The 11,841-nt window shown below is 42.2% G+C and overlaps 1 protein-coding gene across 2 annotated transcripts; it reads right to left on the reverse strand.

The window, feature by feature from the left end:
* Positions 1 to 678: 678 nt before the first annotated feature.
* Positions 679 to 11,375, reverse strand: LOC122332173. Of its 2 annotated transcripts, XM_043229479.1 has the most exons (12): positions 11,200 to 11,375; positions 10,265 to 10,718; positions 3,783 to 3,870; positions 3,336 to 3,449; positions 3,162 to 3,262; positions 2,936 to 3,034; positions 2,202 to 2,328; positions 1,897 to 2,007; positions 1,651 to 1,803; positions 1,362 to 1,483; positions 1,140 to 1,226; positions 680 to 851 (listed from the first exon to the last, which is right to left on the reverse strand). In XM_043229479.1, the coding sequence occupies exons 1-12, from the start codon at positions 11,300 to 11,302 to the stop codon at positions 842 to 844; spliced, it is 1,569 nt and encodes a 522-aa protein (XP_043085414.1). In that variant the 5' UTR covers positions 11,303 to 11,375; the 3' UTR covers positions 680 to 841. The 2 variants fall into 2 exon arrangements, with proteins under 2 accessions (XP_043085413.1, XP_043085414.1); XM_043229478.1 differs by having other exon boundaries at positions 679 to 1,226.
* Between the last annotated feature and the right edge of the window lie 466 nt (positions 11,376 to 11,841).

The raw sequence follows: 11,841 nt of genomic DNA on the forward strand, positions 1-11,841 counted from the left end.
TTCTGTTGTTAGTAGTATTATTATTTTTGTCTTTATGTATAATTGTATCTATGTTATAACGTTTGTACTGTTCAATAAAAAAAACAAAAAGTAAAATGGCGACATTATCTTGATAACAAAATACACTCGAAGTACACTTTGACAGATGTGAATGTATAACATTAAATATTATCAAAAAAATCTTAAAATATAAATTCCTGAATTTATAATGTTTTAGTTTTTAAAATTGTGTATTCAAGGTATGGTATGCAAAATTTTGATTCCAATGTAATTTAAAAATATTAATGTTCTATTTTTTTTTATTAATAGTTTCTCTTCATTCCCATTCTTTGTTTTCCACTTAAACTCCATACTTGACTGACACAATTAAAATGGTAGTGGAAGTTTACTTCATGAATTTACCTCATGGGTTTGCAGCTTGGTTGTAAGGCTAAGACAGCATTTATGAAAAAAGAAATAATATCATCATATTGTACAAAAAGGCATGTACAATGGGCAGAATTGACAGACGGGGTAGGAAAAATGAAAGTGAATTTTATTGTATGTTGGTGTTGGACTACATCTGTTTGGATAACACTTTTTTTAATAAAGTTTGAACTTGGATTTCTGTCATGCTTCCATTCGTTAGTTTCAAATATGACCTATGGCTTTTGAGGAATGTTTATTAGTCCATCTCTCAATCATCATTGCATTGCATTATGTTTTGTCCCCAAGTAAAAACGACATAAAAAAAATAGTATTTCAGATTTTAGGTTTAGCACCTTTTATTTAACACATCTTGAATTTTTGCTTGGACAGACTGACTGGGAAAAGAAAGTCACTGCAGCTTTGATGCCCGCATTCAGTGTAGACTGATTTAGCACCTTGTTAAAGAATATACATCAGGCCTAATGCTAGAAGGCAGAAATAGCACAATGTTTGGAGAACATTCTTCATCTCTATATTTTGCTCTTAAAAGAGGATTAAACAACAATCCTGTATTTTCTTGTTTTGTAAGCAAAATGATCATAGAACGAATACCTTTTATCTTACCCCTTTTCTTAACAGATTTTTATGGGAGTATACAGGATGCAAGCTATTAACAACAAAAACATCTCTTCAGAGGACAACAAGTGACAGGTGTAGGATGTGTAGGATACAGGTCTCGGCTCGCCTCCAGCACTTCTCTCGTCTGTCGCTCTGATAACATCCCCTTCCAGCGCAGCAGACCGGACACATACTGATCACTGAAAAACAGAGAAGAAGACTTCACCGCACTGAAAGCAAAATCACTCATTCCTTGCTTAAATCCACACTATTTTAAACAACTGTAAACGCATGTTTGAATTTGAAGTGAAGTGCTAATTGTGATCTCAGTTCACCTCTCGTGAGGAAAGTCTCTGAACAAAAAACAACAGGTAATCTTCAGTGCTTCTGCATCACTGCAAACCAAAACATCAGTCATTCTCTGAAGGAGCTGGTTCTGCTGGGCATTCATTTCATTCTGCAGGAAAAAAATCACTTTACTCAAACACTTTACCATTTCTGTACTGTTTGTGGAACAATTATGCTGAATAATTTCGGATCCTTATTTCCAAGCTTCACATGCATCAGAAAATCAGCCCTTAAAAACAAGAATTATCTGAGAAATAAAAAGATTTTTTTTTTTACCAGTTCAGAGAATTTTTCTTGAAAATATTGAACATCCTCTTTTATCTTTTCCTCAGCATTTCTCCAACAGGCCTCTAGTTTTCTGAACTTTGTCTTCATCAGGCATTCCAGGTACACTTTGGAAACACTGTTGTATGCTATTTTCACAATCACCTGTCAGGAATAAAAAAAGATTGTTAGAGAGGCTGAGGGTGAGATACGGAGCTTGAATCTTTTTCATTGGTTTTAAGAGGACACCGTGCATACTGTCTTGGTCTCTGAGGCGGTCTCAGGCAGAGGCGCACACTGCTCTTGGATTGCCTCCATCAGGTTATCAGTATGCCGATTCCTTCTCTTAAAATGACTTTCTAAATTGGCCTACAAATGAACATTTAAACAGAAAGAGTAAAGTGTGTTAAGAGTTTTCCGCATCAATGTTGTTGATTAATAGCCCAGAGAAATAACAGCCAAAATAATCCAAATAAGAACTTATAGATTACACAGTTCCGTGGACTCAAAGACAAGGACTTTCTTCTGAACAGATTTTCATTAACACAGATGTCAAAACATACCTGTGCTAGGCAGCTCATGACCTTTTGTACAATGGATGAAGCATTATCTTCCAGTTTCTGTAGCATGAATATAGTGCTTGAATAGACACTGTTATTAATATCTGGAGTGATTTTTGCAGCATAGCATCTATAGTTGAAATAATAATAAAACAATAATAAAACAATAATGATAAAACAGCAAAAAAAAGCCAAAGCTAGGAACAGGTGAATAAGATGGATTAAACTGTCTCTCATAGTTAATGCAATATTTTAGCCACAAATGGAAGCCAAATATTAGCTTAATATCACCACAGTTATGCTACCACTTTTTAATTAAATAAAGGGTGATGAATATGTCTTTACTTACTTTTCAATTAGTGCAGATTTAAAGGGATAGTTCACCCACAAATGAGGAAATGCACATGCATACATTGTGGTACTCTTGTGAATGCACAGCAGAAATTGATGCGAAAAAAAGGAATAGCACCTTACTTTGTTTTCTTTGTGCACAAAAAGTATTGTCACAGCTTCATATTATTATGGTTTTGAGTCACACGGACTATTTTGGTTCTTACCTTTCTGGGAACGTTTTAGTTTAATTTATGTCTATGGAAGGCCAGAAAGGTCACCCAGGTTTATAACAACATGTGACAGAATAAACTGTCAATAATACAGTTTTTTGGAGTGAACTATCCCTTTAATGATATACTGTTCCACATGTACTAGTTCATTACTGAAGCATCGTTAGTAAATACCTGAGCTGCATACAGGTGTTGATTATCCGAAACAGATGCACAGAGTTTTTCTCTGTAAACTTTATTTCTTTTAGACACTTGTTCTCAGAGTCCTTATACCTTATAAAAAAAAGTACAGGATTATAAACATTCTTTCTTAAACAACCATAAACTGAAATATATAATAACTGGATAACTCATTAAATGAGAATCACATTAGCGTATAATACAAGATAGAGAAACCTACTTCTGAACAAAACCACGCAGCTCTCCAATGCAGAGTATTTGTACCGCATGCTTCAGTGTCAGACCAACCTTTTCAGCTTCTAAAATAGCACAATTCAGGCACTGTGAAGGTAAAACACAGAGTAAGTTTGCAACATGTCGTATTCAAATCACTTGTCTTGCTTCACTTTCTCACCGTAATGACATCTAAGTGTACACTGATGAAAGTTTCTTCCTTCATTGAGTCCTCATTGTGTCCATGTTGTTCATCATAGTGCAAGATGTTCTCTAGATTTGTGGAGAAGTCATTCTGTGGAAGTTAAAGTGGGGCAGAGATACATGAGGTACATTCAACCGAAAGGCAATGTCCCGACGTCATGCACAACGTCAATCTAACGTTATATAGATGTCCGTTGCTTAGTGGGCATATCTTGTTTCGTACATTAACGCTATTTAAATCAGTATAATGAGAGCAATAGAATTAAAATAAAATAAGACCATCCCCTTAAATGGCACAATAACCAAGTGTTTGTTCATGGTTAGCTACTATAATACTGAATGATAGGATGAGAAATAGCAGTTAGCGACATAGCGTACTGTTTTTGTTCAGTAAACCAGAAGCTTCGCACATTTAAAGTCTTACCTGAAGTTTTTGCAAAAGCTTCTGCTTTGCTCTCTCGAACCCTCCCGTCACCAGCAGAGGATCATACACGGTTAGTTTTAATTCTGAACTGAAATGAACACATATAGGCTACACTGTTAAAAATGTTGAGTTTGGTAAGATTTTTAATATTTATAAAAAAGTGTCTAATGATACAACTGATACGCCAGCAGAGGGAGCCTTCACCCGAGTACTGACTCGCCTCCACTCCTTCTGAGCTCATTTGCTGTTTGCCCAGAATAAAGCCAGAGCACACTGAAAGCTCATCGTGAAGTATTGCCAGTTTCACTGCCTCACCAAGCGGTTCTCTCATGAGTATTCTGACTGCTATCTTGTGAATGACCTTGCCTGCTCGTTCTGACCATTGTCTCTTTGGATCATCCTTGTATTCTGGTAACCTGATTGGGTTGACGTTTGTTTTACGACCCATTGACCCTTGGTTGACTGCCTTTGCTATTTGGAAATCCCTTGAACTGTTAACGAACCTGTTATATGTGACTATTCTCTTTTGGATTGCCTCAATAAACTTCCGCATATGGATTCACAGCTGTCATCAGAGTCCTCATTACAACAACGTTAAAACATAGGGGAAATTGTTACAAAGTGTAAAGTTGTCATTTAGAGTAATGGTCCGAACTGTCATTTTACCAATACATTTTTAGTAAACATATAAAAAACGAGTTAAATAAGTTTGTTGTCTTGGCATGTAAGTATCGGCTTAATTATATATATATATATATATATATATATATATATATATATATATATATATATATATATATATATATATATATATATTTTAAATGGACCTGACATCAATAAATGGCACCTGGAAGACAGTTTGTGCTGCAGAAAAGTGAGTTTATTGCTCTTAAATACTTAAATAATTTCGCATTGTGTCAACATAGGTTACAAAGACACGTCATTCAGTGAAATGCCAAAAACCCTTTTAATTTTAGATTTTTTGAAAATAAGTAGATGTTGTCAATAAATGTGATTAACTTTACTGGTTGTTACAAACACACCCGCCAGATCACCGTCTCCCACGCCAATCACCCGCTCATCATCCCCAGAATTCTAGCCACCTGTTCACCTAATCAGTAATAAATCAGGTAAAGCACCTGTCAGTAATCAAGTCACCTCCATATATACACCGAAAGCCCAGTCGTTCTTCGGCTGGGATTGAGGTTACAACCACAAGCTTCAGTCTGCGCTCTCTACGTCCTTCCTGAGGAGAACCCCTTCTAAACGGACTTTATTCCCTTGAGTATTCCTTCCGTGTTTTGATTTATTGAGCAGATGTTTGCTCGGCGTTACGCCATTCCTAAGTTATTATTAAAAGTTGTCAGAGTATTTCCCTGTCTGTCTGCCTCTTCTCTCCTCAAACCGTGACAGAATCCCAGCCCAAAAGATGAACGAAATGGAGGAAAGCGCCAACGCGGAAACCGCCAGCTCGCCGAATCCATTGCACAAGCTCGCCGCGGCATTCCACGCGGCTTTTTCCCGACCCACTGCAGCTCCCGCATGTCCCATCGCTCGACCATCACCATACTCCGGTGAGAGAGAAACTTGTAACGGCTTTGTGCTCCAATGTTCCATGTATTTGGAGTCACAGGCTCACCAATAGGCCCTCTATTCCGCCCGAAACCCAGTCGTCAACTCAGCTACGGATTTTTTGGCTCATCTAAAAGAGGTATTTGGACCCATAACTTCACTTCTGTCAGTACACGATGAACTGTTTAACCTCCGGCAGGCAGACACGGGTATCCACGACCACGCCATCCGATTTCGCACTCTGGCGGTGGCTAGTGGCTGGAACGAGCCGGCGCTGCTCTCCGTATTCCGCCGGGGATTACAACCGACGCTTCGCCAACAAATGGCGATCTACGATGACACAGTGGGACTAGAAACCTTTATCAACAAAACAATTTGTATCTCTCAACATCTAAATGCCTGTACAGCGTCCCGTCCACCGCCAGAGCTGCCTACCTCACCATCACCGACTCCATCCGACGAACCCATGATCACGGACACCTATCGTCTCACTCCCTCCGAACGCACCCGCCGACTTGCCAACCTGTGCCTATACTGTGGACAACCGTATTACCGCCTCAACACCTGTCCTGTCCGACCCCCGCGCCCGGCGGTGAGTACGATTCGCTTCACACCCCAAGTAGCTGATCTTCCACATATATTAGGTAAATTGATCTATTCCAACCAACTGTTCCTAGTGTACATCCTCGTGGATTCCGGCGCTGCCGGAAACTTCATCTCCTCCAAAACCCTCCGCAGATACCAGATCCCCTCTCAGGCTAACGACACTACCTACCGTATCTGCACCATCCAGGGAACACCGCTGGGCCGGGGCCGCGTACATCGCACCACACCACCACTCAACCTCCAGATCGGTCTGTTTCATTTGGAGGAACTCCAACTCCTTGTCCTGGAGGGCGCTGTGGTGGATGTCGTGCTCGGGAGACCCTGGCTGGAGCACCACCAGCCTGACATCCAATGGAGATCCGGTGAAATCCTAAAATGGAGTACTTCCTGTTTCCAACACTGCTTGAGAGATCTACCCCTGCCTGTTTCTAATTCTCCCATGTCTATAGGATCCACCTCAGTGGAGAGTCCGGGGCCCGAGCACGACACCCCAATTCCCGAACCCTACCAGGACTTCCAGGACGTGTTCAGCAAGTCGGCGGCCACTCACCTTCCTCCACACCGGCCATGGGATTGCGCCATCGACCTGCTGCCAGGTGCCAAAATGCCCAAAGGTCACGTATACCCCTTAATCGGTTCCGGAGAGGGTGGCGATGGAGGAGGCCCTAAATCAGGGTTTCATTCGTCCATCTACCTCGCCAGCAGCATCCAGCTTCTTTTTTGTGGCGAAGAAAGACGGTGGCTTCCGACCCTGCATCGACTACCGAGCCCTCAATTCTCAAACAGTCAAGTTCGCCTATCCACTTCCCCTCATCCCTGCCGCTTTGGAGAACCTCTGTGGCGCCACCGTCTTCACGAAACTCGACCTCCGAAGCGCCTACAACCTCATCCGTATCCGCAGGGGTGATGAGTGGAAGACAGCATTCATCACTCCTTCCGGGCACTACGAGTACCTCGTCATGCCGTATGGCCTTGCTAACAGTCCCTCAGTATTCCAAGATTTTATGAACGAGATCTTCCAAGACATGCTCAACCAATTTCTTATCATCTATATTGATATCCTCATTTACTCCCCCAATCTGCAAACTCACAAACTGCATGTACGTCGAGTTTTAGCACGCCTGAGACATCACCATTAATACCTCAAGCTGGAAAAATGCCACTTCCACCAATCCTCCGTTCACTTCCTGGGCTACATCGTCACCCCTGCGGGCCTCGAAATGGATCCCCAGAAGATTCGGGCAGTGCAGGAGTGGCCGCAACCCACTTCAATAAAGGAAGTACAACGTTTTTTAGGATTCGCTAACTTTTATCGTAGATTCATACTTGCTTATAGTAACTTGTCTGCTCCCTTAACCTCTCACCCGTTCCACCAACCGACCCTTCACCTGGAACCCTGAGGCACAACAAGCCTTCCAAACCCTGAAGGCCGCTTTCTGCACTGCCCCAGTACTCCATCATCCAGACCCCAACAAGCGCTTCGTGGTCGAGGTGGATGCGGCTACCCTGGGAGTCGGTGGCATCCTCTCCCAGTGGCATGGCGAGCCTCCCGTACTCCGTCCGTGTGCGTTTTTCTCCCGCAAACTGTCCCCGGCGGAGCAGAACTACAACGTGGGCAACAGGGAGCTCCTCGCCATCAAGCTCGCCCCGGAGGAATGGCGGCACTGGCTGGAAGGATCCCAGTTCCCCTTCGAGGTTATTACGGATCACAAGAACTTGCAGTACCTCAGAAAAGCTAAACGCCTGAACCCCCGACAAGCCTGCTGGGCCTTGTTCTTCACACGATTCAATTTCACCATCTCCTATCGACCTGGCTCCAAAAACGGCAAAGCCGACGCACTCTCCTGTATCCAACAACCTGATCAGGTACCCGACTCACCCGAACCCATTCTTCCTCATGTCTTTACAGCTCCTATAGTGTGGGAACTGGAGGACCAGATCCGTGCCGCCAGCCGCGAGGAGCCCGCTCCGCCGGGAGGTTCGGAGGGCCGCCAATATGTTCCATCTCGCCTGCGAATCGCCCTCCTGGACTCCGCACACACCTCTCCGGGAACCGGGCATCCTGGCAGGTACCGAACCCTCTCCCTTCTCTCCCAAAGGTTCTGGTGGCCGCGGATGGCCCAAGACGTTACTCGGTATGTTCGCTCCTGCCCAGTCTGTGCTGTGACCTCCACACCTCGTCGGCTCCCGGAGGGCAAGCTCCAACCTCTCCCCATACCCGAGCGGCCCTGGTCCCACATCGGTATCGACTTCGCCACCGACCTGCCTCCCTCTGACGGTCACATTGCATATTAATAATAGTAGACCGTTTTTCTAAAATGTGCATATTTGTACCTCTACCTGGTATTCCCACAGCTCTGGACACCGCTCTGGCCCTCTTCAACTGGGTCTTCTGAAACTTCGACTACCCGAGGACATTGTGTCGGACCGAGGCCTCCATTACCATCCTGGGTATGGCAAGCCAACGGCCAGGTGACGGTCAGCCTCACCTCCGGTCCATCCCCAAGCCAACGGCCAGACGGAACGCAAGGTCCAGGAGCTTGCCCGCTACCTCCGAGCTTACTGCCACCAGAACCAGAACAGCTGGAACCAGTACCTTCCCTGGGCCGAAAATGCCCAAAACACGCTCCGCCAGACCACAACCGGGCTCACCCCATTCCAATGCGTGCTGGGCTACCAACCTCCTCTGGTCCCCTGGTCGGGTGAGCCCTCTTCGGTTCCGGCGGTGGACTACTGGTTCCGGGAGAGCGAGAGGGTATGGGACTCAGCCCATGTCCAACTCCAACAGGCAGTGCGACGCCATCAACACCAAGCGGATGTCTGGTCACCTACGCCCACCTACCAGCTGGGAGAATTGGTCTGGCTCTCCACCCGGGACATCCGCCTTCGCCTGCCCTGTAAAAAGCTGAGTCCCCGGTACATCGGTCCTTTTCCCGTGGGCCGGCAAATCACTCTTGTCACCTACCGACTCCAGCTCCCCCGTCAATACCGCATCTCACCTTCCTTCCATGTGTCACTTCTCAAAAGATACACTAATCCTGTTCTTCCTCCCTCCACAGACCCGGAACTACCGCCCCCCCTTGAGGTTACAACCACAAGCTTCAGTCTGCGCTCTCTACGTCCTTCCTGAGGAGAACCCCTTCTAAACGGACTTTATTCCCTTGAGTATTCCTTCCGTGTTTTGATTTATTGAGCAGATGTTTGCTCGGCGTTACGCCATTCCTAAAAGTTGTCAGAGTATTTCCCTGTCTGTCTGCCTCTTCTCTCCTCAAACCGTGACACTGGTCAAGTTCACTGTTTAAAATAGGTGGCCATTTGATCGCCTGACTCCCTCACTACACTACATTAGTAGATCAGGGATTCTCCGCCCCAATTTTTTTTGCAAACAGGAAGTATTGATGAATGTGGCTGCAAGCAGGAATTTTTAAAAGCCGAGCGAGTCAGAAACCAAGTGACAAGTATTGCAGGGAAGCATCAGAAAATTGCTTATATTTAACCATCTGCAGTCATTTACTCAGGATTATTATTAAACTGATTTAATGATGCAGATTAATATTAAAAATATTTAAGTTTCTCTCATTTTGGCAGTTCATCATTCAATGTAACATATTCATGTAAAAATTAAACTATAGACTACAACTATGACCTTTGCTAATTAAAATATAAATAACAATATGATCATACAAAATTTTTATATATTTAAATTGATTTTCACTTTCTTTACAAAAACATCTTACTGACGAATTAGAAAGCATTAGTCTTGATGCAAAGTATAAAGAGAAAACAATTAGGTTAATTGATATTTGATGTTTAAATAGTCTTTTAGTGTATTTTAAATATGGCCAGATTTTTTTGGTATGACATTTTAGTGCATGTCTTCTGTCACCATGGTAAACAAAATGCATGATGGCAATTTTTGTTCAGAAAAATATAAACTTAAACAGGAATGTATAACTGCAATTACCACTGTAATGCTTAACCCCCTTTTGGTTTTTGAAACATTTATTTTATTATATTTTAAAATGTCACTATACAGAAATTTATTTTAAATCTTATTCCCGTCTTCAGGGTTCTGATTCTTTTATGCAGATTTGCTGCTCAAGAAACATTTCTTATTTAGAGTTAGAAAGAACAGCAGGCTATTAATTTGAAATAGAATTAGCCTTGTCTTTAGTGTAATCTTTGGTTAATTTGGTGCATCCTTGCTCTTTTTTTAAAAAACGACGGTCTTTTGAATGGTACGTTCATTTAAAAATTAGGCTAACTTACAGATGTTACATTTACAACAAATTTACAGTACATACCTGAAGAACAAATCTTTTCCCCACAGCAGAAGGCAGAAGATCTCTTTTACAGAGAGATCTCTGTTCAGCAGCAGGTCCAGGTTGGCAAAGAGGTGACGGCTGTAACTGTCCTTCAGAGGAGCTAGCAGCCCAGCATCTCTCAGTGCAGGTGTTAATCGAGACACCTCTTCATATACCATGGCCTTTGCATTCTTCAGAAAGTCCTGCATCTGCTGTGACTGAGATCCTTGCGCTCTCTCCGCTGGCAGTGCGGGAAAGTTGTGTTTTACAAACTGATCTATTTCCTGAAGGTATTTATCATGCCATTCTTTCGAGAAGTAGATTTTTGGCATTGCTTGTGGGATTGACTGTTCACTCAGAATTGTTTTGAGAATACGAAGCCCCGTCTCTCCACTCACTTCAACACCTGAACCAGATGGCAGCTCAGAGTCGACTGTGCTTTCCCGTTCTCCTGCTGATGTACATAAAATACTTTTGAAATTTTAAACTCAATACTTTACCCAGAAACTTCTGTGGTAACACTTTACTATAAGGTTCGTTTGTTAACTCTAGTTAATGACATAGTAAGCATCAACGAATAACGAACAATATATACAGCATTTATTAATCTTAGTTCTTAATTTACTATTGTATTATTAAAATCACAAGTTGTGTTTGTTAACATTAATGCAATGGTTACCACAAAAATGTCTTTAACCAATTACCAATTAACCACTTTACTTCCAGGTTCCTTTTGTTAACATGATCAGCTACACAACAAAAGTTGTATCTGTTAATATTATTTCATGAATTTAAGCCAACATAAACTAACTGTAAATAAACCTAAACTTTCCATAAATATCGTGCAAATGTTTGGTCATTGTTCACTTCACAATATTAAGCTTTACAAACGAGACCTTACTGTAAAGTGTTACCAAAATTACTTATTGTCTTACCATCTGTGGTCTCTGTATGTTGTATGTTGTCCTCTTTCACTAGAGGATACTGCTCATCTTTATTCTTCTTAGTTTTTTTCTTCTTCCAAAATTTTTTGAACATGTCGAAATGTTTAGATCCTGTTTGAATCAGATCTATGAAAAAGTCAGCTGCGCACAAGTTCACTAAATGTGAAAATTCAACCGTCTTCTCATACCTACACAGGATATCTGCACAGGATACACTGTGGTTCATTTGAAGTATAGGATGTAGGTACAGTTACAAGTTTAAGCAGTGTCTCATTTCAAATAAAAATGCCACATTAACAGTGCTGTTAAAACATAATCTGGAACATGAATGCATCAGATAACTGGATATCAGTCAGCTGGCATTGGTATTTGTACGCTTTCATTTTTGCCTTCAAAATTCTTGATAATTGCCTGTAGCTGTTATCTGGCACACAAGTTTAATCTCTGAATGTTTTTGTTGGGGTTTGATACAGTGGTCAAGAGAGCTCAACGCTTTGCAACTTTGAAAAGCTTTAGAAAAGCATGCAAATAGAAAAAGCACCAGAACAAGAAAACATCAGTTTGACAGCAGGTGCTGCAAATGCTCACAAGGCAACCAAATAAAGAATTTTATTTCCTGTGCAATATCTTTGT

Source organism: Puntigrus tetrazona, unplaced genomic scaffold (assembly GCF_018831695.1).
Source record: "Puntigrus tetrazona isolate hp1 unplaced genomic scaffold, ASM1883169v1 S000000006, whole genome shotgun sequence".
NCBI lineage: Eukaryota > Metazoa > Chordata > Actinopteri > Cypriniformes > Cyprinidae > Puntigrus > Puntigrus tetrazona.